The 27527-nt window shown below is 40.0% G+C and overlaps 2 protein-coding genes across 5 annotated transcripts in view; both read right to left on the reverse strand.

The window, feature by feature from the left end:
- LOC135137729 (uncharacterized) overlaps positions 1-27527 on the reverse strand; it is a 197602-nt gene that overhangs the window by 113903 nt on the left and 56172 nt on the right. The gene's annotated exons all lie outside the window — the stretch shown is intronic.
- Positions 4922-7162, reverse strand: LOC135137731 (uncharacterized). The gene is made up of 2 exons (XM_064067457.1): positions 6710-7162; positions 4922-5906 (listed from the first exon to the last, which is right to left on the reverse strand). The coding sequence occupies exons 1-2, from the start codon at positions 7009-7011 to the stop codon at positions 4997-4999; spliced, it is 1212 nt and encodes a 403-aa protein (XP_063923527.1). The 5' UTR covers positions 7012-7162; the 3' UTR covers positions 4922-4996.

A 27527-nucleotide genomic window follows, 5' to 3' on the forward strand; every position in this document is an offset into this window, starting at 1 on the left:
TATGGCATTAAAGAAAAAAACTTGCAATATTACAACATATTGTGAAATTATATGAAATAGATAACGGCAGTAATTCACTTGATGGATTGAAGGCCCTCTACCACATCGTACTGATGAACATATATATGCAGGAAAAATAAAAAAAATGAAGGTTAAATATGCGCCACAAGTATACAGTCAACTTAGCAGGGAATTTTGGTAAGCAAAAACAGTAAATTGATTATTATTATTGTTATTAATTTATATTTTTTTGATTCTTTGAAAGCCTTTGGCGGTGGAACCAAAGATCCGGTGGAGCTACTGTTGTTTTTTGATGTTATTCGATTCAGTTAATGGAAGCAATAAATATTCGAAAGAAGGTAAAGACTTTAGGTCTGATATTAATGATTCCACAAAACATTAGAACTTCTGGGAAAATGAGGCGATACCATTTTCTGAATCCATGAAATTTGAAGTGAAAAATTCTAGACAGAGCTAAACTTCCCAGTTTAAAAAATAGGCATTTACCATAAAAAATTTCGTAAGAATTTGGGAGATTTTGAAGTGGAAAGGATTTGATTGCAAATGTTGCAAATTATTAATAACTCAGTAAAAATATATGGGACGAAAAAATCTTTCTTACAGGAAAATTTTATAAATACATATAATAAATAACATAATTTTTTCTTAATTATGTGAACAACACAAATCGGAAAATAATAAAAATAATTAGTCGGACAATCACACATCACTGAATATTGCGCTCACTGCATTTTTCGAGAAATCTGACACCTGGAGAACCGAATCCAGAGGAGAAGTTGTATAAAATCAGACCTGTCATTAATTTTTACTTCACGAGCGTAAGCTAAGGAAGTATAGTAATCGAGTCCATCGGACGAATGGCCACTTTTATATTTTCTCGACGTTTCATGACCCCTACAGTACGAAAAAAGTAGTCTCCCATTTCCGTCCATCCATTTGTCTGTCTGTCTATCGATTTTTATTAGACACGTAATCTCCGAAATTGCTGAACCGATTGTTTTCAAATTTTGTACATACATTAGAAATATCATGTACACAGTTAAATGCTACCCAAAATTTTGATAATCTCCACCAACAACGTGATGACATCCCCTCAAAATTTTTCATAATAAGTAGGCCTTAAATTTTATAAGATAACATATTTTCTTTGCCATTTCTATTGAAACACCACCTGTTGATTTTGCTTAAAATTTAGCAACTGGTAACAGCTTTCAGTTGATTGACAACGGCTTTTAGTTAGAAAATTGTCTGAAAATGAACGTTGCCAAATTTACAATTAACAAGTGGTGTCTCAATAGAAATGCCAAAGACTATACTTGTGCACTTGTCCTTTATGAATCTGAGTTCAATTTTCTTCGAGGTAAAAAAAAAGAAGAGTACGCTTACTTAATTAATTGGTCCTATCTTCTGTGTTGAAGAGACAAAATGAAAATTTCAGTTTTTTTTATATATATGCATGTATTTAATGCCACCGATACGTATTTCAATACTGGCGCTGATACGATATGGTCGAATTCTTTCGAAGTATGTATAAACATAAACAAAACTGTTAAAGTTAAACAAGTATTAGAAATTAAGAATACATTGCTTCTCCCTCATTATCTGATTTACATGTATTACATATTGTCCGCATTTGTGCAGACCGTGCCCCCTTAGAATTTGCACCCTTGCTTAAAAAAAGATTACGTCATTAAAAAAATTAATAATAATTTGAGAAGCGCATTCAGGAAAGAGTTGAAAAAATTGAAAGAGTCCCATTCTGAATGGGTTCAGGCGAGGTTTATGAGCTTCAGTTGTGGTATTCTCAATTATTAATATTTACCAAAGATCAAGAAGAGACGAGAACCACTTCCGATTTTCTAAAAGAAATTGAAGAAGAACGTAGTGCAGAAGTGAGTATTAAGCAAGCGACGCTAACGTCATTACCCCACGCGAACTACCCCGTGCTACAGGAAATGCGGAGGTCGGGAAACCGTGGAAGACACGCTGACGCCCTTCTCTATTCCGGACGACGCACGCTATCAGTTCAGAGTAATGTTCGGATACCTCCGAACCATTCCCCGGCGCCTGGGACGCACCAGAAGGAGAAGGTCACAGGCAAGCCGCCGACGAACGCCACGAGGAAGCGCACACCTCAGATAAACCAATCCGTAGACCAGGTGCTAGTAAGGGCACCAAATGAGGCCGGCCGTCCGTTCCGACAGAAGTGAGGCGGTCCCCACACAATCCCCCGAAGAGTCGGCGAGACCCATATTATGGAGTCGTCCTCCAAGGAAGCCAGAACATCCCCAACCGAGTGACACATTCCACCCCCATATAAGGAATAGGTCTATTCTTTAAATTTCGACCCAATCAAATTACTCCAACTGCAAAACACTTGCGATCAAGACCGACAAATTTAACGAATTTGCCAGTATTCTGGGTAGTCAGACAGCCATTAATTATGGCAAAAGAAATGGATCTTTTTGTTACATCTTCCTCGTTGTCCTCACGCTCGAAAACCCTTATAAACCCTTATAAAAATAACGTAATTGGTATTAAAATTTAGTCTTTCGGTCGATATACTTCCTAGTGTGATCGCGATACCCAACTTCCGGCCGCCCAGCCCCTTCAAAATAGTGCTAAGCGGATCTCCAAGCCAATCTTCTTCAGCTAATTGCAGTGACGCCTCGCCGAGCTTCCTATTCCAATTTTCCACCGAGCTGCTAACTCGATGATATGTAAGTCCCATTGACCGCATGTAACTAGGTCACTTCTGTTCTTGCGAAGGTCGGATTATCGGCCGTTTTCAGCAATTCGGAGTGATTTTAATGCATCGTCATTATGAATCTCGTTCATCAAGTGATTGACTCCCCGTATCAAATCAGATTCTTTCGGTTATATTCGGGACCCCCATGTCGTATTACGAGAGTCTGCCCTATAGGACACTGTCCACATTATTTTTTAAGCATGCGTTCAATTCAGTGACCCGGCGTTCCTCTATCATTAAGGTAAACGTTCCCAACATCGGGAGCCATATCCAATATGAATCGTTGTATTAATATCACTTTCCTCGGGGTTCCTCCCCCTTCCCCCCCCAATCTCGAGCCATGACTTAGGAAAGCGCCAACAACCCTCTCATCTAATATATTTTATATTTTTAATAATACTCTAAAAAGGGAACATTTCAAAAACCTGTCCGTTCCTTTTAACTTAGTTTAATGTTCATGTTTACTGCCATTTATTGTTCTGTCTAATGATGCACAATTTTTTCTTAGTGTTAGTTACGAAATAGATGTAATTATGGATGTTCTGAACTTTTTTAAAATCTGATTAGAACATGACCATCAGTCTCAGACGGCTGGCAAGAAGTGAATACCCACATGGGAATATTTTAGTATAATGTGTACTTTCCTATTTTATGACCAATGTGAAGTTATACCGTACTCATGACAGTTCGCTAACGACTGTAATAGAGCTCGTGTTTAAGGGCATTTGCATTGTACGGTGTAAGTGTTTGGAGTGAAGTGTTAGAGAAAGGATATGGAAGAAGAATGTTAGAAAGCTGTGAACGAGTTGCCCTGTATGGATGCCTAAAAGTATGCCGGACTGTATCGACTGAAGCAATGGAAGTACTGATGGGTGAACTACCATGGATGTTTGAGGCACGGATTGCATACAGAATTAAAAAAGGCATGATAGATGACGTAGTATTAGAATGTGTAAGTAAAAGAACACTGGATGAGAAAGGAATAAAAGGATCAACGAAGTATGTCCAAGAGAGAATGTATGAAAAATAGCAGGAAAAATGGAATGCAAGTGAGAAAAGAAGGGTAACATATGAGTTTATATCAGAAGTGAGTGAAATAAGGAAGAAATAATGGTTTGATCCATCCTTGTACGCGTATTATTTGATGACTGGACATGGGAGCTTAAATCAGTTTTTGTATGACAGGAAACTTGGAGAGAATCCGATGTGTGATTGTGGAAAAGGGAGCGAGAATTGGAAACATGTGTTAATAGAGTGAGTTGTATGTGGATATACGAAACTTGAGTGAAATGGGAATAAGAACGAATGCAAAAATAATCAACGTGAGTGAATGTCTGAATACGAAAGAGCACTTTGAAAAATTAAGTGACTACGCGAGGATGGTATTTGAAAGGCGCAAGACTAAGAATGAACGGATGAATGAATGAAAATAGGGAGTGGTTATGTGCGTGCGAGAAACCCGCCCGTCTATAGACCCGCAGGGGGGTGACCGCCCGAGTACGGACCTGTAGTACATGGTACCCAGAAACAGGCCGGGAAAGGGTAGGGCCTTCGGAATTGGCGATTCCGCGCACCCGAGCTGGCTGACCACTGCCGATCGGATCCCGCAAGGGTGAACTCGAACTGGAAGTGGCAGGGGTTCACGAACGTCCGACCAGTGACGTAAACTGGTACCGCGGGGAGCGATGCTCTCCGCCCGGTCGCTGAGTTAAGGTTTCGCGGGGAGAGTGTGTTGAAAGCCACATGCTTTGGTGTAACGTGTAAAGCTTGGGTTTCCAAGGGTAGCGGTACCGGAATATAGCGGCCGTAATGTGGCGGTGAATGACGTCACATAAAACGTGCACATACATTCAAATCTGCTTGGATTTTTAGCTGACGGTGAACGTCACCGCTCTACTACAAAGCGGCACCGTCATGTTTTTGGCGGTCGCTAGTACGGCAGCAAACACTTGTTGCAACGTTTTTGTGCTTGTGCGGTGGTAAATTTCTTTTCCCAAGATGTCGTGGAGCAGTGAACAGGATGAAATTCTGATTGATTTTGTCAGAAATCACGAGATTATTTTCAATGTAAAATGCAAAGATTATCGGAAGGCCCAATTGAAACAGAATCTTTGGACTGAGATCGGTCAGACATTACAAAAAACAGGTACGTAGATATATATTTTTTATTAACATATCTGTTTACATATTAATGCATAAATATTAGATGAAGTATAATCCGGACGTTCAATGCTGTCTGTAATAATTATTCTGCCACTCGACAGCGCCTGCTCCATTAAAATAATTTTTGAATAGTTCACGAATTTGTATTGGTGAATGTGGTGCCCGAATGTTATTTGCTACCAGAGGAATTAAGTTTTCTTCAGGTAGTGGAAGCGGATCATCAAAATTAACTTGATTAGGAGCAAGAACCTTGGATTCTCGTAAAATATTATATAAAATGCAGGCACAAGTAATCAACTTGGCGGTAGTTTTTGGAGCAGTGGCGATCGGCTGGAAAAAAATTCTAAAATAGCCACATAATATACCAAAAGTATTTTCAGTTGTTCTCCTTGCTCGAGATAGTCGATAGTTATATACAGCTTTCAATGGATCAATTTGTGATTGCCTTCTCGGATAAGGTTTCATCAAATTTGCATGTAAAGCAAAAGCCTCATCGCCAACAATCACATGTGGTACCACATCACCTGTTCCCGGCAGTGTTTGTGGTGGAGGAATATTAAATGTGTTATTAAGAATGTTTTTTCCAAATGTACTCTTCAAGTAAATTCCTGCATCTCCTCTACCATAAGAACCTATGTCTACTGCTACAAATTTGCATTCTGCATCTACAATCGCTAGCATAACTGTTGAATAATATTCCTTGTAATTGAAGTAGGTGGATCCACTGTTTTTGGGTGCCTTTATTCGTATGTGTTTTCCATCTATGGCTCCAACACAATTTGGAAAATTCCAAGTAGACATATAAGTATTAGAAATTCTTCGCAAATGCTCCATTGTTGGTGGTGGCATAATTACATTAAACAAGTTATTGATAATGCTGTTCGCAACTTGTCTTATAATGAAACTGATCCATGAATGGCATATTCTAAATTGAAATGCCAATGATCTAAATGACTCTCCAGTTGCTAAATACCTGAAAAAAAAGTTGGGCTGTTAAATAAAAAACAATTCTGCTTATAGCTGTCGACTGCTGCAAAAGGTGGGCTTATATAAGGGACTACTACATAAGACGAAGAGGAAAACCAGGCACTGGTTCAAGTGGTGATGCAGCAAAAAAGAGGTCTGATTTGCTGTTATTTTTAGACAGCTATTCAGTAATAAAAGCAAGGTTTGTAGAGTCTTGAGGTACTACTATTATACTTAATACTATAAATTTTAGCACAATTACTAATATCCCTGGTCGTGAGGTTGTTTCTGTTACAACAGAAGATACGGACACCGAAGAAAGTCAAGCTACACAGGAGTCAGTGGATAATGAAGTAAATTACGCAAACGATGGTGCCGAAAATGACCTGCTTCAGGAAGCAGATGAGGACCGCGACCGCTGGAAAACTGTGCCTAGTACGCCGCAGAAATGTAGGAAGAGAAAAAGTTCTGATGAACGGTTGCAGTTGCTTAAAAAAATAGCTGAGAGACAACCGACACCAGCAGTTGCAGAGAAAGATGAAACAGAACTTTTTTTTTGTTCTATGGCAAAGATTGTAAAAAAGCTTCCACCATATGATCAGGCACAATTAAGGATGCATATTGGAACATTGGTCGGTAATGCAGAGTTAAAATATTTGGAGCAGCAGAGTCTAATAAGTCCTTATCACAGTCCATCGACATCAAGAGCAAGTGCCAGTAGTTGTGGTGATTACTTTTCCAACGCATCATTTTCCCCTGATGAGTCAAATACATTTACGCCACTCTAATAAAAAATAACAATGTACCTACCTTATAAATAAACTTAGTTTTTGTTCAGGCGATATTGGCTTCTTATTTCTATTGCATGGTTTTGACGTAATATCATCTTTGATGTAGTTTAGAACGTAATCAAACAACACTGGAGTTAAGCGAAAATATTGCCTGAATTTTTCTTCGTTGCAGTGCAGGTGACGACAGATTAAAATTTCATATGCACCTTCTGTTGCACGGTTTTTGAATATATCAGATTCTTTTGAACGTTTTGACTCCTCTTCTGATGACTCTTCATCCTCCAAGACAATTAATAGTGCCAAGTCTAGATCATCCATCATTATAAATCAGAACACTCCGAAGAACATAGGGAAATAATTTTTAAATTAATTACGGACCGACACCGTCTTGTTAGTTTACATCAGTGGTCACCGTCACAACAACCGTCTTTTTGGTCAACGCTACGTGACGTAGTTCACCGTCATATTACGGCCGCTACATAACAGTACCGCTACCCTAGGAAACCAGAGCTTAACAAACACGGACAATCTGCGTGCCGGTGGGTCTCGGTGGGTGAGCTGCGTTCAGCTCGGGCGCTGGCCTGCAGAGTCACAAGGTGATTGGATAGGTCCCTGCCCTCGCCAGTGGGATTGTAGCTGGTCCACGAACGTGGGGCGGATAGGCACACTGTGCAGGAGCCGCTACCCGTTCCGTCCATAAATTTTTGCCTTCAGCCACGCTGAGAGGGAGGGAGGAAAAGTGTTTGGTGGTGGAGTGAAGAGCTTACATCCCCCAAGAAAGAGGTGAGAAGACTCAGACGGAAATTCCAAAACTCGAGAAAACATAAAGAACAGGATGATGAGAATACCAAGAAAGATTACGGTTGTAGTGTACACTCTCCTCTCATACGCTAGCAAACAATATCACGAATTGGGATGTCATTGACAACGGTCTCTCTGACCACAACCATATCACATTTAAAATTCGGGCTACCATAGAGGTAACCACTGAAAGAAGATACAACCTAAACGGGATTTGCACCAACCTTGGAGAGCTGGAACGCCTCACTTGGACACCGAACCCAGAAAGTATTGAAGATAAAGCTACCCCACTAACGTCGGGGATTATCACAATCATGAAGAACGTAATACCCAAAAAGAAGGTATATCACGGGAAGCCAATGTGGTGGAACGACCAAATTGAACTTGCTCGAAAAGAGGCATTAAGAGCGAAAAGAGCATATATGCGGAACCACATACACCATGACAGAGTAGGGCTACAAAACACATACCTAAGAACCAAAGCTAAGTACAAGAAAACTTTAGACAAAGCGTGACTAACGTCCTGGTGAAATTTCGTCGCCGATGACCTAGCAAAGGATCCTTGGGGCACGGCGTATAAAATCGCCTCAAGTAAATTAAAAACAAAAGCACATTTAGCCTCTCTCCCCTCAAACAGCACAGGTCACTACTCCAACTCGACCGAAGAAACATTAGGTAATCTCCTAGAAGTGCTTATTCCCGACGTCAAAGCCACGACCGACACACAAGAAAACAAAGAAAGCAAACACGACACGACATTATGATTCACTTAGATGCTTACACGGTAGTTGAAGTAAGCAAACTAGAAATTCTAGCAGCAACAAAGGCAATGAAAGACTGCAAAAGATAAAAAGGTAGCTATTCAAAAATATATGAAAAATTATGATTTGGCCCCTAAAGAAAAAATTGGCTGGAGGAAAGGTGTGAAATTCATCACTTCGCTAATTAGATGGTTTCAGAGCAGTAAAAGTCCAGGGGAAGTACTTGAAAGTCCTATGTACTTTTTCAATAAGTACTTCACAGATGATCTGTACCAAATGATGGTGGAATTTACCAATTTATACGCCATACAAAACCACCACAAATTGATTCTTACCACAACTCAGGAACTTAAAACCTTTGAAGGGATACACATACTTATGGGCAATTTACATTACCCAAGGGTGCGGTTCTACTGGGATAGTAAACACTCGGTTAGGATTCCCATTGTGGCGGACAATATGTTTCTAAATAGATTTTTTAAACTTAGACAAAATCTCCATTTTGTTGACATAAGTAAGAGGGATGAGGGCTCAACACACCGATTCTGGAAAATCAGGCCACTATACGAAACTATAAGAGCCAGATGTCTGTCGCTACCGCTTGAGATGGAGATGTGCATTGACGAACAAATGGTGCCAGTATGTTAAAAGCAAGTCCCACCCATGAGAAATTAAAATGTTTGCTCTATGTGGAAAAAACGGCATATTGTATGATTTTTTAATTTATCAGGGAGCCACAACAGAGCTAGATTCCCTTCAAAAGGAAGTCTTTGGCTTAGCTGGTGCTGTAATGTGCCATTTGACGCAACTAATCACAGAAAAAAATGTCTTGTTGTATTTTGACAATTTTTTTTCTAATTACAACGTACTGCCAAAATAGGGGACACGGCCCATACCGCAGGATCGAAAACATGTGCCATACAGGTGAGAAGGCATAAAGACCTTGTGAACTCTATGACTATAGCTTTTAGTTCCCTACACGTTTTAAAAATTGGCCAAGCGAATTTGCGGCGTAGCAGACTAGCTACCATCGAGGCTATTCAGTTCTGACATGAGCATAAGCAGGATATATTACTGTTTCAGGAAGCATATCTATACAAGGACCCTAACACCAGCAGATGGGGTTAATCCACAGTTAACCACCATAACGTAATTATGGACCAATCGAACACACAGCCAATGGCTGGTATATGCATATTCAACAAAGATTTAGACATCATCTGCGTCAGTCAAATCATCTGATGAGGCATGGTTTCATTTGAGTGGATACCTGAATAGTCAAAATTATAGAACGTGGGCTACTGAGAATTCTGATACTTTTAGAAACTAGTTTGCATTCAATAAAAGTTGGAGTTTGGGTATCCATTTCAAGAAGAAGAATTATACGACCAATTTTTTGTCACGATACTGTAAATGCTGAAAGATATCACACTAATATTCTACAACCCTTTTTCGAACAACTGCATGATGACGAATGCCAGTATGGTTACTTTCAACAAAACGGAGCGACGGCACATACAGCAGGAAGCACACTTCGTTTCTTGCAAGAAATTTATGACGATCGAATTATTAGTCAAGGACTGTGGCCCCCAAGATCGCCAAGTTTTTTTGTTTGGTCATTTGAAGAACAATGTTTTCAAAAATAGGTTGCATACCATTGATGAGCTGTAACAAGCAATAACCTACGAAACTGAAAATATAACTCCTTACACTCTTCAACGAGTATTTGATAATATGAAAAGAAGAGTTAATACGTGTATTGCTAACGAAGGAAATCATTTTCAACATTTACTGTAAATACGTAAATAAAAACAATTTATCTTTTATTCTTAACTCCTTTGTGACGCCAATGAATTTAGGGATATTCGGCCCTATTCTAAATGCCGTTGCTTTAAAATTAAAGAAATCGTTAATTTATGTGTCCTTAACAAAATTAAAAAAAATTGGTTTGATTATGATTGATTCTAAAATACTTGTTCTTTAAGCTATGCGTTAAATTTGTTAACTTTAACTCATGTCGTTAAAAGTGATTGTGAACAAACGCCCTGTCCTTTAATTGCATCATGGCCGACTCAAATCTTAAAAGAGAGTCGGCTACGATCGCACACGTTGCTATTAATTTTAGGTCAAACAATTAGTTTGTTGATTACGAACAGTGTTTACTCGTATTATTAAAAAAAGTGGTAGCTGAAGGGGCAGATATTCCCGAACCTGGCATCTCAACTTCACCGTCAAATTTGTCGCAATGCAACAATTTAGATTTAACACATGAGATAGAGGAAGCGGAATTAATACTTGTTAAAGATGATAGTGAGGATCCAGGAATGACGAAGCCGGAACTTATAAATGTACATGGAACAAAACCGAAAACAAAAATTATAAAAAAAAATATCCGAAAAAGTAGTCATGGGATGCATGCTTTACAAAAATCCGTAAATCAATATAATGGAGTGGTTATTAAAATGGTGGACTCAAACACCGAACTCGTCAAGGCTATTGGGACACTCTCCAAAAGTGTCTAAGAATTGACTAAAGTATTAAATAATAAATTTAATAACTGTTAAATTAAGAACGTTTAAACATTTGTTGAAATAAGTTGAAATAAATTATATATTGCCAAAATAATTTCTAACAACTTGTGTTCGAACCATTCTGCCCCCTCAGCTAACAAATTTATGCCTCGAATAGGCTGCTTGATTAAAGGTGCAATATCATTATCCATTTCGTCTTCATCATAGTCATTTTCTTCTTGTTGTTGTAAATTAAATCTCACGGCAAAATTATTAAGAATCATACATGAATAGATGATTTTTCCTGCACGAATTGGATGATAATGCATACATCAGGCTTTAGTTAAACATCTAAATCTCATTTTCAAAATTCCAATACAACGTTCCACTGTATTTCTTTTCCGGGCATGATGGCGTGTGTACCGATATTCTGCGGTACCTGGTACAGCACCTTCGATGGGTGTTAATAACCAGGGCTCAACAGGATATCCTGAATCACCTAAAAGCCACTTATTTCGTACACCTTGTTGATATTTACCAGACACATATCTTCAAATAACAGATGAGCCCCATATTGCCGAATCATGTGTTGCACCAGGGAATCTTGCATTTGCTGATAATATTTTCATGTCAGAATCACAAATAACTTGTGTATTGATACTGTAAAATCCTTTCCTATTGTAATACACAAAGGCCGGATGTTCTTCATCTTGACTTGAGGGGGCATTAATAGCAATGTGCGTTCCATCTATGGTGCTGCCAATGATACCATCCATATTAAATTTTTCAAAGGAACTAACTGTTATCCGCTCAAATTCTTCATTATTTTGTGGAAATCTAATGTGTTCATGTAATAAGTGGTTAACAAATACTGGATCTTCTATCTGCTTCTATTACTGGATAACCATTCGTCGCATATTTATATAGAATGTTTGGATTTTTGCAAGGCCACTGGTATCACCATGCTACCTTTCCCCCCTCATTGCTCTCATAAGCTTCAACCGCTTGACCGATCTGTTTATGGGCCTTTGAAAAAAGCAGTTACCTCAGCTTGCGATGCATGGTTACGAACTAATCCAGGAAAAACTATGTCAATATACCATATCCCGGGAATTATTAAAACAGCTTTACCCCTGGCGTTACCACAAAATAATATCCAAGCGGGTTTTAGATGCACAGGAATATACCCTCTCAATAGAGAATTATTTACAGAATTGGATTTTGGGCCATCCTTTGTAACGGATAGACTTATGGATGAAGATCACAGAGATGAAAATCTGCCGCAGTTAGACAACCGAACCAAGTCAAATAATATGTTAATCCCTAACAACGCAGTTACTCCGTCCACATCTAGAGAATCAGAAGCTTCAGAATCAAACACATTTTCTCCGGAAGTTGTGCGCCCTTTTCCTAAAGCACTACCGAGAAAAATAACAACAAAGGGGAAAAAGAAAAGAATGTCGACTATATATACGGATACCCCAGAAAAAAATGCCTTACAAGCAGAATATGATGCGAAAAAAAAGAAGACAGTGAAAAAACATTAAAAATATCAGATGAAAGACAAGGAAAGTCTACAACTAGAAAACGACAACAAAAGAAACATTTAGACACAAGTGAGAATGATGAAGAAGAAGACGAAGCAGATTACTTTTGTTTGGTGTGTCTAGAGCATTACAACAAGAGTAGGCCTGGATAAAAATGGGTGCAATGCCTGGACTGCAAATATTGGTCCCATGAAGACTGCACAGCTCAGGAAGACCAGTATGTTTGCTACAATTGCCAATCAGAATAGCCTGTTCTTATTTTCGATTTTTTTATATACATATACTCAATGTTCTGTTTAATTAAAGGATTTTTATTTATTTTGTGATTAATTTTGTGATACAGACGTACATTTTTGTTATATCAAACAGATACTAATAAAATGTTTTTGCAATATTATTTAATTGTTGCTTTGACGACCATAAATAATAATTATTTTGTCTATAAACGTAATGTTTCAATCAGCATTTTCGGCTGACGATCGCCCATTTACCACTAAACCATCTCGCATCCACTTCCCCGATTTTCCATCATCACCCCTGAAGAGGCAAAATCTGTAGATAGCACTGTAACTAGCGATTGGTTGCTACTTCCTGGCTTCAAGCAAAACGTGGTTATTGTGATAGAGAACGAAACAGGATTTTTCTATAAGTTAACACCTGACAAGACGTTGAAATTCAAAAATGAAAAGTGCTACGGGGGTAAATTATCGAAAGAAATGGTAACAGTCTTGGTTTGTGCAAATCTTGATGGTACCAAGAAACGAAAACTACTGATTATTGGCAAAGCCAAGAAGCCCCGTTGTTTTAAAGACATACAGTCTTTACCCGCTACATATCGTGCAACAAAAAAGCATGGATGACATCAGAAATGTTTACCGAAGAACTTCTTCATATGGACTCGGAACTTGTTAAGAAAAAAAACATAACTCTGAAACTGCAAAACCGAATGCTCTGAAATCATATAAATATGTGAAAAATATGATGAGTCTATACTTGTGATGTATCATTGCGTTAAAAGTTTTTAAATTTCTTATACAGGATGACTCAGAAAAATTAATGAAAGGGTCAATTTATTTTAATGATTAAATCAGGAACGGCTGACTCCGTTTTCTCGAAAATTTGGGAGTACAATACTGTTATCATTAGTATTACACTACACCTATCCAAAGCGATATATATGTCTTTGCAAAAATGTTGATGACGTCATCACAGTCCTAGGGAAGTTCTGTCGAAATAACTTTAGACCAATTTTTGTTATTTGTTTATAGTTGTTTTTTTTTTTTTTTCAAAATCGACGATCTGAACAAAAATATCGTACTTCGTAAATAGAGGACTGATAGGTCAAACCATCAATATTGAATTTATCGAAGAATGAAGAAGACATTAGGTCATATGGAAAATAATACAAGTGCTGTTAAAATATTTCGTCGCAAATTAGATTTACACTTAAAACGTGTTAGTTCTTTAAAAGAAGCAGTTAAAATGAATGAAGTAAGAACTACTTTAAATAATCTTAAACTGTAGTAGAAATAGGAATTATACTAAATAGTATTCATTTCGTTTGGTGTATTATTTTCCCCAGTCTCATATAAAATTATTTAATTGCGAATAGTCATGAATAAAAGACGTGTGTGTTTGTACAGTGTTGCGGTTATTTTCTTTATAAATGATAAAGAAAGCCGATTTAAGTGGTTACGATGTTAAAAGGTTTCAAATGAATACAGAACGTTTCGAAAAACAAATAAAGCCCTTAATCAAAAAAATGATGGAGAAGAAACGAAAAATTAGATCCCAAATGGAAAATTATTCAGCAAAGAAAATGCGCAAGCATCACATAAATCAGTGATTTAATTCAATCTATAAAAAATCGATTGGCATCAAAAATATAAAACCCAAACATGTTCGTAATAATTATAAATAAATATCAAATGTTTCCGATGAAACGATGCAATAATTAAAATATTTACTTGCGATATTCAAAACTGACGAGAAAATTATCCGTTACGGCTCAAAAGCACGTACCCGCATCACATAAGAACCAACCACATGACTTAGTCATTTAATTAAAATGTAATAAAATCTTTCATCAAAAATTAGATTTACCTATAAAACGTAGTTGGTGGTTTTGTTTCTACGGACGTATTCAGGAATAATTAAAAACTTATTCTTTTTAGAAACAACAAAAAAATATGCGTGAACAGATCAAAAAGAAAGGACGTCCTACTTCAGCCTGTAGCTCCAATTCACCAAGTCCAGCGTCCCCGGCCTCTACTCCCAGAACGTCTAAACAAGTGCAACCAGTTAGTGATGTTCGTTTTGACTAAATTGGACACTTTCCCTCTTTTGACACTAAAGATTTTGCATCCAGGTGCAAGAACCTTGGTTGTAAAGGTCAGACGCGTGTCACATGCATAAAATTTAATGTGCACTTGTGTCTGCACAAAAGTAAAAATTGTTTTTTGAGTTACCATTCAAAATAAAAAACATTAAAATGTAGATTTGTAAACTGATCAATTAGCCCAGTTTTATCCGTTATTTTTACCCTCGATTCAAAATGTATTCATTTGGATACATCAAATAGCCCAAAAATGGGATATTTTAACAAAGAAAGGGATAGTAAAAAAATCAGAAAAAAAAATATCTTTTTATGGCGCCAAATTTCAGATTTTTCTGTGAAAATAAAAAAAGTCGTGAACGAAAGGGTTAATATCAATTTAATAATATTTTAGTTTCACAACAAGACAATGAACCACAAGAATTCCAACAACAGTAACCACAAGAAGGAGAGCAATATCATGACCAACAACAAGAACGGGAAACTGATCAAATCTAACAACAAAAACAGGAACCTGAACAAATACAACACGAGGAAAGCGAAGAACAACCGAGCAAAGTCAAGATTTTTATAGGTCTCAACGAAATCGAAAATGTTTCAATAGAAATAGGCGACTATCATATTAAAGATTATGAGATCGGTGGTACTGAGTTCTATTATATAATAATATTCATTTCTAACCTGATGAAAAAGAAATAGTGATAAATAATAAAAATATGATACACCCCATTTATTAGAATAAAAATTTAGCTTCTGAACTGACGCTGTCAGGTCAGATCAGGTCAGACAAAAACATTAAAAACACATTAGCTCCGACCGAAGCTAAGAAGGTTATAAAAGGATTTCTGAGTACCAGAGATGGGAAAATACATATCACTCTAAAAAAAAGACAAGAAAGCTCTAGAAAATATAAAGCGTGTGATCGGGGGCATGATAGACGAGATCAAGCTGAGGAAGCTCGGTACCTCTCTGGGAGAAACCGAAAAAATACATAAATACTTTTATTATTGTGTCCAATTTCGAAAAGAAAAGAGTTTCTTTTTTTTTCTTTTTTTTTTGATATTTAATATAAATTTGTTATAGTTTTTATATTTTGTAATTTTAATATTGTAGCGGACACGTTTTAGTACCGGAGCGTTCCGCTAGTACCCTTTCGAGGGCGCTACCGACACAGCGCCGTATCACCCCCAAACGACTCACCCTTGCAGAGGGGACAACCCTTATAAAAGAACCACCCCGTCCCAATAGACTTCAGTGCGTTGCGCTTGGCTGGGCTAACACAACCACTCCGCTATAGTGGCGCTTGGCAGGGCTAACACCACTACATCCTATTCAGAGAGAGCGTTGCGCTTGGCTGGGCTAACACAACCTCTCGATCTCTAGTGGCGCTTGGCAGAGCTAACACCACTCCCTTGGGCTTACGCAATCTAGGCCTTCGCTCCGTATAGTTACGCTTGGCAGGGCTTACGTAACTATCGCAGAAGAGGGACGCAATTCGCCCTCGACGACGCCCCCGGCGAAAGACTCGCCTCCCCGGACTCCCTTGGAGAAGACATCCCAAAGACTACCGACCGCTCGAGGACCTACGACGCTCCGAGTCCCAGAAACCGGCGAGGTTGCCGCCACTGCGAGAACCCATGCCCATACTTTAAATTGTATTATTTTTATACATCAATCGAAAGCTCACCACTAACCCGAGAAGGAGTCCACGGCTGAACCAAACGATGGCCATTCAATTGACGCAAGAACAATTCCAGGAGTTTCTTCGCGCTCACCAGCCGGCAGCCGCGAACGGCAAAAATTTCACACACTGCACCGCCCGATTCGGTGGAACAAGATCGGCGCCGAAAGTCGAAGAATTTATCACCACTGCCTCCATATATAAAGACGTGGAAGGCGTTTCAGACGAAAATGCACTCAGAGGACTCCCGCTACTGTTGACTGACGAGGCAAGTCAATGGTGGAACGGAGTTAAACACCAGGTGCAAACTTGGGAAGAAGCAACGGACCTGATCCGACGGGCTTTTCCAAGAGATATTTGGCATGCCGCAACCAGAACACATGCCAACAGATCGGTATATCACCGCGCAAAGAGACCTCTTCGCGAGATTATCCCGACGTCTGGAAGAAAGTTGGCAGATCGATATCCTGTTCGGTCTGATACGAGCTGGCCTACGTAACCGTCTGAAGAGAGAAGAGATCCACTCCTTCGACGACCTCCTCACTAGAGCACGAGCAATAGAAGGAGTGCTCTGGGAAGAACGAAACGAGGCAAAACCAAGAAACTCGGGATCAAACACCGAGAAGACGAAAGAAAGATGCAACTACTGCCGTAACCTAGGGCACGCTGCCAGCGAGTGTCGAAAACGGCAGCGACAGGAAGCACACCGACGCCAAACTCCAGCACCGCGAACTTCCGGCATCGCGTGCTACGGCTGCAACACACCTAGGGTCTTTCGACGCAACTGCCCCAGGTGCAACGCGGCCGCCGCCACAGCTACTCCGGCGACAACCACCACCAACAGCGTGCCGTTCTGCGCCGTCCACCCCGTTCGCATTAAACCCCGTTTTCGACCAGCCGTGAACATCACCATCGCCGGTACGAGGGGCACCGCCCTCCTCGACACCGCTGCAGGAGCTAGCGTAGCCAGCATAAGTCTCTATCGACACATGTTGAAAACCGGCCACAAGACGATGATGGAAACGTCGACGCCACTCTCGCTGACGGACAAAGAAATACCCTCAGCGTGCCAACGGTCCATACGAACGTCGTCCTCGGCACCCGGACGATACCCACCACGTTTATCGCCCTATCGGAAAATGAGAGCACCAAAACACTCCTCGGTGCCGATTTTATCGAGGATGCAGGCCTTGTGATCGATTTGGCTGGAAAAAGTTTTTTTTTTCCGCGACCAGCCACACCAGGCTTTCCCGCTTATTCAAAAGGATGACGTGATTGAAGCAATCCAAGATCCGGTAAGAATTCCAACAACAGTAACCACAAGAGGGAGAGCAATATCATGACCAACAACAAGAACGGGAAACTGATCAATTCCAACAACAAGAACAGGAAACTGAACAAATACAACAGGAGGAAAGCGAAGAACAACCGACCAAAGTCAAGATTTTTATAGGTCTCAACGAAATCGAAAATGTTTCAATAGAAATAGGCGACTATGATATTAAAGATTATGAGATCGGTGGTACGTCGCTTGGGATTCTGGAGACTTCACTTCTCAAAATTGGCATAATCAAGAACAATAACAAAATTAAAATGTTCGTAAAATACATTGGTTTATAAGAGCATTTTATTTTTTAAAACATGACAAACATTAATTTTTCATTAAATTTAATCAATGTAAAAAAATATACAATAAACTTATATGCATATAATGTAAAAAAAAAAACAGGTGGATAAGTATGTACTTTATTAAGTACAACAGATATTTCTGTACTTGTAAAGCATTTAAGATAAAATAAAGCATGAAGTATGATCTGTCGCAGTTTATATCGAAAGTTCAATATGGATAGACCCGAAGTCTTTAAAGATTTTCTCAATCAGTTTCCAAATGTAGCAAAACCATTTATTATTAAAGTATTAAATGAAGAAAACCATGAAGTTTACGGGTCTAGATTTGATCTGCAAACGAATAAGTTTCACTTAGGCAATTTGACATTACAGATAACAGAAAATGGAGATTTTCAATTAAATAATCAACTATTTCCAGCCGCCGATGGGCTATATACTCTACTTTTTAGTAAAAACCCTGACAATGAGACTGCTGTTATTAATGATAAAGATCGTAAACTCTATGAGTAAATGTTGGAAATTTCAAAACTGATTGGCGCGATGACTGACGAGGATCCGATTTTAAATATATTTTTTTTTAGAAATTTTTTGCATTAGACATCAGCCTGGAAAAAACGGAGCTAACGCACATTTCAAATACAATTGCGTATGGAAAGTTTACCTATATCAACGAATTATCAAAATTCAAAATCCCTGAAGCGCCCTCTGCTGTCAAAGCATGCATTTACAACTAGAATTCTAAAAACCCAGCGAAACTCCGAAGCGACATCTACCCTCAAATAACCCAACCAAGATCCGAACGCCAGTGGTGCGCAATCAGCGTCACGAGACTGTTGACGTCAGCCCTGCTTATATACTACTAATAAATATCAATAAAAATTGTTAATTTTTATTCATAACGACCATCTGGATCGTTAAAGTGGCGCAGTCGGTAACATTTGCAAAAATTTTGTAAGTCGCGAAAAAATCGCAAATTCGAATTTAAGCGAGAAACGAACCTATTCGACGTTTTTCATCATCTGGAAGAGCAGCGAGAAGATTCTTGAACACTGTCCAGAAAGAAAGCCAAGAAAAGGCGAAATTAAAGAAAGAATTATCGAAAATTCCGAAGAAAGAAAACTGGTATCTAGGGTTCTCATTTTCCAGATTCTAAGTTCAATGAAGAGCATCCATCTATTACTGTAAGTAGTACCTGCTTCTTATTTTTGGTTTTGTGCAACATACATATTTCGATATTTTTTGCATTTATTCGATTTAATCGAAAATATTTGTCTTTCTTTAATTAATAAGTTTTTTCTCAAAGTAATAAAATAATTTTTGTTTCTTTGTATTTTTCATTAAAAAAAAAAAAAATTGCTGATTTTAGTCTCAAGATATTTAAAGAAATTAATATCTATTTATGATGGCGAACAAGCAACTTTTTACGATTTTATTCAAGCAGTAAATTTTGCATTTGAAAATAAACAAGACGAACACAGACGCAATACTCTTTGTTGTAAAAAGCAAATTAACTAGTAGCGCAAGAAAATTTATTTCATCAAGACAACTTAACAATTGGGAAGATATCAGACAATTATTAATTCGTCATTATGGTGACTGTAGAGATACAGAAGGGTTACTTCGTGATTTGATTTCTTGTTATCAAAAACCCAATGAACTTCCGAGAAATTTTGTGCAACGTATTGAAGACTTTCTTACAAAAATTCGTAGCAGTGTCGCATTAAATAATGAATTAAACAATGCATCCCGAAACACATTAAATGCATTGCACGAAAAAATTGCTTTAAAAACATTTTCAGCCGGTCTATCGGAACCTCCTGGTCAGTTCCTTTCATTGAAACGGTCTGCACTCTCTTATTGTTGCGAGATATACACACAAACGGAAACGTCCCAGATGTCTTATTTGCGACTAATTTACGACACTTTGTCAAAAGAATCGGACTGTAGAGTGGTTTCAAGATCTCGTGGTGGGCGAGTTTGGGTTTAGCGAACACGGTCAACGTGTTTAGGACGGTGTTGCAATCGATCGCTTTACCCGAGCACTACCCCGCCTGTACTAGACTCCGCTCGCGCATCTCGTCCGCCACTAGATCTTGAAACCACTCTAATCAAGTAATCACATAGTTTTTCGAAATCGCCCGCACTCTCGCACGCTCTTGAGTGTGACGTAGTTGTAACTATTTAGTGGTTTGATCTAGTGGTAAACAGATATAGTGCAAAGGTCAGATATGTGCAAAGGGACAAAAAAAAGTGGTGCTTAGTGCTCCTAGAAAAAAGAAAACACCCTGGAAAAAGAGAAGGTAAGTTATTTTGTGTATTTTAATTATTACAATTTAGTTTCAAATATCTCAAAAGACGTACTTTGTTTTCAAAACCTGTACTTTGTGATACGAGTAGAAAACATGAATTTTTCGTACTGCAGCAGTCCGCAGCAACCTTTTTTTATCTAGCCATTGGCCAATGAGGACTTTACGATAGCTAAATATTTCGAGAAGTTGTTTCAGGTGTCGACATTAATTGACGACACATTTTGTGACCCAAAATTGGTTGCGATCCGCTGTTTTATAGCGTATTGTATAACTACGAGTACCTACTTGTTTATATAACGTTCTGAGTATGAACTATTGCCGTACGGACCAGATTTATACAATAAGAACCTAATATTCAATCAACTGTTGTAGACAGGGTAGATACTCAAACCGAACATGATGATCAAAACGCTGACAGAAGTAATCACTTCGACATTATAGAAACGTTTAATGCGAGTAATACTCCAGAAAACGCCTTGGAGAATGGCGCGAGAGTTGGGTACCCAAAACTGTACTACCAACAACGAAATTCCTGATAATTTAGCTATAAGGTAATTTTGTTTTTACATGGGTACAATCAGTTATTTACAACTGTCTGTATGATCTCCCAAATGCATTTTTTAGAAAACGTCGCTACACTCCGAATTCCTGCCGGAAAAGAAAAATTGTAAACTCTGGATTATTAGCATGGAGACATAGGTTGGGGTATTAGTTTATTATCACTCTTACCTACGAGTACCTATTATACAGTTGAATTTTTACTTTTAGGTCATTGCGTAAAAAACAACCCAATAATGAAGAGTCTATTAAAAGAAGATCTGAAAAATATTCCACTCCATGTTCTAGGTTTCCACGAAAAGTGCAAGGATTACCACTGTACCGAGAATAGAACCACCACTACTGTTTTTGAAGAGAAACAAAATAACCCTTGCTTCTATAGAAGAGTGTCTGAAACCGCTCATCAGAAAATGCAGCCACCTTACTACCAACGATACAAGTAATCTAGCGGAAAATGTGATGTCCCTCGTAGCGAAATTTATCGGAGGGAAGCAAGTAAGTCGTAGCAAAAATGGATCGTACACTTTTCGAGCTCAGTGTGCAGGACTTGATTTTCAGTTAGGACCTAGTGGGCACTACTCTAGTATAAAACGGGTTATAGGCAAGATGTGGGAGAGTGTTGTTGGCTATGATGTTCGTCAGTACATTCCTTTCGGGACTGTTTTACACAAGAGATATATAAAAAATTGACTTGGGCTATCAGAACTGTTTGTTCTAACAACCCAGAAGAAGGACTCTGCCAATATAATTTAGCTTTACAATATGGTCCGTTATGTACCTGGTTGTTCAGGCGAATTGAAGTCGAACTTTTACGTCAAGACTTACCAGAAACTGATCCACAGATTGTTACCAACAGAAATTTTCAAAAATTACACTTGGCGGATTTCACATGTGCTATTACGAGATCGGCTTTGGCTGGTATTAAAGAAAAAAAGACGAATCAAGTTGTCATGATCGGAGGCTGGTGATATAGAACAATTAACAGGATTTTTAATGAAGGAGAGCGATCTTCATTGCGAAAAACTAGAAACGGCGAATTTTCTTTTATATCTTGGCGTGATTTGGGCAACAGCCTTTTATGCCAAATTTTGGTATTCAATGGGAGACACTGGGGGAAATTTCTCGCAGTTTACTGGCAGATTATTTGGGGAAAAAATAAATGCATATATCAGCGAAAACAGGAAGAATCGTTCCGGTTATGTTGAAACCGTATATCGTGGCATGAATATATGATCATAATCCAACAACAAGAACAGGAAACTGAACAAATACAACAGGCGGAAAGCGAAGAACAACCGAGCAAAGTCAAGATTTTTATAGGTCTCAACGAAATCGAAAATGTTTCAATAGAAATAGGCGACTATGATATTAAAGATTATGAGATCAATGGTACTTCGCTTGGGATCTTGGAGACTTCACTTCTCAAAGTTGGCATAATCAAGAACAATAACAAAATTAAAATGTTCGTAAAATAAATTAGTCTATAAGAGCATTTTATTTTTTAAAACTTGACAAACATTAATTTTTCATTAAATTTAAACAATGTAAAAAATTATACAATAAACTTATATGCATATAATGTAATTTAATGATTTATTCTGAATCACTTTCAAAATAATTACAATAACCAATTTTACAACAAGTATAAAAATAAAATAAAGGTTGTTTTATACATAAATTACACCAGAATGACTTCTTTTTAATATATATAGTGTTATATCCTGAGACTGAATGTACTCATGTTTATGAACTTTTGTTTTCCAAAACAGCATCAGGCAAGATGTGTGTAGTGTTGTTGGCTATGAGGAACCTTGATTCGTCAGTACATTCCTTTCGGGACTGTTTTACACCAGAGATATATAAAAAATTGACTTGGGCTATCAGAACTGTTTGTTCTAACAATCCAGAAGAAGGATTCTGCCATTATAATTTGGCTTTACAATATGGTTCGTTATTTACCAGGTTGTCCAGGCGAATTGAAGTCGAACTTTTAGGTCAAGACTTACCAGAAACTGATCCACAAATTATTACTAACAGAAATTTTCAAAAATTACACTTAGCTGATTTCACATGTGCTATTACGAGATCGGCTTTGGCTGGTATTAAAGAAAAAAAGAAGAATCAAGTTGTCATGCCCGAAGGCTGGTGATATAGAAAAATTAACAGGATTTTTAAGGAAGGAGAGCGATCCTTCATTACGAAAAACTTAGAAACGCTGGATTTTCTTTTATATCTTGGCGAGATTTGGGCAAGAGCTTTTTCTGTCAAATTTTGGTATTCAATAGAAGACACTGGGGGAAATTTCTCGCAGTTTACTGGCAGATTATTTGGGGAAAAAATCGAAGAAGAACGCAAACACATGACACGTCTTCAGCTTGTATTGGCAAAATATTATGCAATAATGCATATATCAGCGAAAACAGGAAGAATCGTTCCGGTTATGTTGAAACCGTATATCGTGGCATGAATATATGATCATAATTTGAACAAGCTACAATTGCATTGAGTTCTATTAATAATATTCATTTCTAACCTGATGAAAAAGGGAGGGAGAGGGCAATTCGAAGTACTACCTTGAGGGGTGTGGATCGAACAAATAATTGGCTTTGATTCTTGTGCGTTTTTCCGAAATTTTCCCTTGAAAATAGGAACCAAAGACTGTCCGAGACGTTTGTGACGGGTGTTGTGTACGGATAAACGATCTTCTATCCAGTGTGGTGGAATTTGGTGCGACGCCCGCACGGCGACTGTGACTTAAGTGCTGAAAGGACGCCAACTGCAGTAACCCTTTACCCGGATCGGTGGCGTACAGGTAGGCTAGACTATCACATATGATGTTAGAGACGGATTATTTAAGAGGTGTGCATGCATGCGGAAGCGGTCTTGGTATAATAATAATAAATTCGTTGTTCGCGAGGTCAGGTGTCGGAAAGTTGTATCAAAGCGGGCTAGGAACGGAAGGGTTAATTTTAAGGCGGGCAGAGACCACCTGGTTATTGCGGGGCCATCGGATCTTGTAGACGGGGTGGCAGTTGTATTCGGGGACAGCAGCTTCTCGTGGAACGGCCGGTAGTCAATGGTGCATAGCGCCACGAAACCGGCGGGCCCGGACCGGAAACTTTTGTCCCCCCCGGCCCTAACTCTCTCTCTCCCTGTCTCTCTAATGTGACGCTTGTATATCCTTGCACGTCAAATAACCCTCCTGTTCTTCCACTGGCGAAGCGCTACGTTTTTTTTTTTGTTTTTCACGGCGAAGATGCGAATGGGAGTCATTATACCGCATGCAAAAATTATTAGTAAAATGTATTGTTAGAAAAGATGTGATTTAATGGGCCTGTTCGGTGTCTTTCTGGGAGGTTTGGACCCGAACCTTGCTTTTTACCAATTTGTAAACACAATGATATTAAACTTTGTAAACAAGACGAAATGTGTCGCAAAATAATTGTAATTGCAAACTGCAATGTGTTCAACTCGTTTATCGTGTAATCGTTAAACATTAAAGGCGCCCTCCCGTTAAAAATGTATGTGTCTTTATACTGTGTTCTTCCCTCACTCGTTGGTTTGCTCACTTCGCTATAGATCTGAACCGCCTGCCGCCATATTAACGTAACACAACGTAGGTCCTAACCTTGCTAGACGTTCACAACCATTGGCCAAACTATTCATTTGAATTTGCGCGGTTTTCTTGTGTTCAGAGTGCGCATGTGCAATATTCGGCGGCAGGTTTGGGGTTATTACAGAATTGGTGCCGTGACCAGGATTTATAGACGTTGTGAGCAATGTGTGAGGAACACGGGTGTGTCTGTGAACAATTTACTTGTGATGGCTTATAGGTAACCTTCGAGATAAGAAATGGACGGCCGCAAGAAACACGTGAGTTCCGGCAGCGGAAGGTGGACCTCGCGTCCACAACGGGCGACGACGGAACCGCGGACGGGAAGTAGAAGGCAGAGGCGACCAGTAGTGTCGACGAGCCGTTGGGTCGGGCCAGTCCAGGAGGATCGGCAGACCCAACACACTCTCCAGCAACAGCGGGAGCTAATTGCGACGCTTACGGAACAACAGCGAGTCCTAACCGCCACCGTGCAGTCCCTTCTGACGGCCAGAGCTGAGGTCCCGGAGATCGCCGTTCAGAGCGCTACCGACCCACCAGCAGTTGGAGTGGTGGAAGCATCTGTCGAGGAGGGAGCCGGTGAGAGTACGCAGCCTGTTTGTGCCACGCGGACTGCCTCTTGTGTTTCAGGTGTTCCCCTCAGAACCACCCCGGCGGTCGCTAGGCCCCAGTGCGCCGGGGGTGAATTAGAGAACCCAGTGCGGTTTCTAAACAAATTTGAGAACTACTACGGTAGGATCCACGCTTCGGAAGGTGACAAGCTAAACGAAGTAATCGATTGCCTCACACGGTGGCCGGAGGAATGGGCGGCGTTTGAGCGAGGTGCATGGATCACTTTCGAGGACTTCTGGAAGGGGTTCCTCGCAAAATTCTGGGGCAGGGATCGCCAGCTTCAAGTGCGGGCGCAGATCATGAGTCGACGATACGATCCGACGAGGGAGAATTCCATGTCGGAGTACTTCGTGAGGCTCGTCAACCAACTTCACACCTTGACGATCCCCTTACCGGAAGACTTACTGCTGTCAGACCTGATGCTGCTGTTTCCCCAGGAGGTCCACGGGAAGTGGCAGGCACAATTCCAGGGAAAGCGGACGATTGAAGGGGCCCTGAAATTCTTGGAAGGCGAATCACTGATTCATCCCCATAGACGTTCCAGGTCCGAGGTGCTGCGACGCCCCACGAGTGCTGCACTTCAAGTGCATTCCAGCGTGAGCCCTGCGAGTCAAGACACTGAGCCGTTTCACCTGTTTTCTATCCCACCTCCAATTCCGGGGTGGGGAAACTAGAGAAGGACGTGAAGCTGGAGGCCCCATGTCCGAATCTGTCATCCAAGACCTCCAAATTTCCCTTCATCAGGTTTGCCCCAGCCGGCTGTTCGAATGCTGAACCAGGCAAAGGCAGTGCCGACTTCGTTGCTGACCCCGTTGCGTATGCCTTGCGTAAGATAAGGCCATTGCCCGTGTTGCCACGTATAAATTATTCGCCGATGTATCCTAAGGGTCTCTCTTTGTTGCAGCGCCAAGGATGGAGACATAACCAGCCGTTGGGTGCGCGTGCCACAGGCCTCCAGACGCCCCTGGGTGTTGTAGTGGCGCCCTCAGCACCGTGTTTGATCCGCGAGAATCTCTGCCCCCTCGATTCCTTCCAGGTAGCCACGTTGAGGAAGTCGGCTACGGACGCGCCCGCGAACTCAAGCAGACTGTCCGTCCTTCCGCGCGTTGTTATTTCCATTTTTCGGGAAGACTTTTTAGCTCTAGTAGATTCCGGCAGCGAAGTGACTTGTATCAATGAGGAGCAGTTTTTGTCTCCGTCTTCTAGGTTCCGCATCCCGTCACTTCCGGTGGCATCAACGCACATCCGAGGTGCGACGGGACAACAAAGCCCACGTATTAAATTTCAGGTTTAGCTGGAATTTTCTGTAGGAGGCCAGACGTCGGCAAACGTTTTTCTTGTTGTAAAGAACTTGATTCGTCCTATCATTCTAGGTGTTGACTGGTTGTCCGAAGTAGACGCCTGGCTGTATTTCCCAGAGAAGGTGTTATCTATCCGTGTGAGAGAAGGACGTCACGAGGTTCCCTTCCAGGTTGATTCGTTAGTGTCGGAAGCAGAGTCGGTGAATAGTATGGCGTATCCGGTCAAGTTAGGATCAGCCCCGCAGTTAACACGAACCGTGGTGTCTTTGGGCACGCTGAAGGAGAAGGTCGACAAAATTCCGGCGTTGACTACGTCTCAAAAGGATCAACTGTTCGGGTTGTTGGATAGGCGTCGGGTCGTTTTCAATGAATTACCGGGACGCACCGACAAGTACGTGCACACCATCAAAATGCACGACACTACGCCGTTCCTACGAAAAGCATACCCGATCCCATTCAGTTTCCGCCCAGAGGTGGAAACGGTAATCAAACAAATGCTGGACCTAGGAGTGGTCAAGAGGGAAGCGTCACCCTTTGCCAGCCCAATGACAGCAGTCAGGAAGAAAGACGGTTCGGTTCGAGTTTGCCTGGACGCGCGGTGGATTAACAAACAAATGGTGGCAGATTGTGAAGCACCGAGGCCGCCAGAAGAATTGTTGCAGTCCCTTCAATCCGTCCGATTCCTGTCGACCATTGATTTGAGGTCGTCGTATTGGCAAATTCCGTTGAGCCCAGAGAGCACCCAATGCACCGCTTTCTTGTTCAATGGCCAGTCTTACACCTACCAAGTGCTTCCATTTGGTTTGAAGACGGCTGTGGGTTCCTTCAGCCGGGCCATGGATGTCATCTTGGGACCGGAAGTGCGAGAGTTTGCCATTAACTAAATCGACGACCTTCTTATCGTTTCCAACACCTTCGAACAACACCTCGATAAGGTGTTAACTAGACTTCAAGAGGCAATTTTCAAAAATTACACTTGGCCGATTTCAAATGTGCTATTACGAGATCGGCTTTGGCTGGTATTAAAGAAAAAAAGAAGAATCAAGTTGTCATGTCCGAAGGCTGGTGATATAGAAAAATTAACAGGATTTTTAAGGAACGAGATCAAAATGAGGACGCTCGGTACCTCTCTAAGAGAAACCGAAAAAATACATAAATATTTTTATTATTGTCTCCAATT

Source organism: Zophobas morio, unplaced genomic scaffold (assembly GCF_036711695.1).
Source record: "Zophobas morio isolate AGI-343-1 ecotype UQ-CSIRO unplaced genomic scaffold, CSIRO_AGI_Zmor_V1 ptg000029l, whole genome shotgun sequence".
Lineage (NCBI taxonomy): Eukaryota > Metazoa > Arthropoda > Insecta > Coleoptera > Tenebrionidae > Zophobas > Zophobas morio.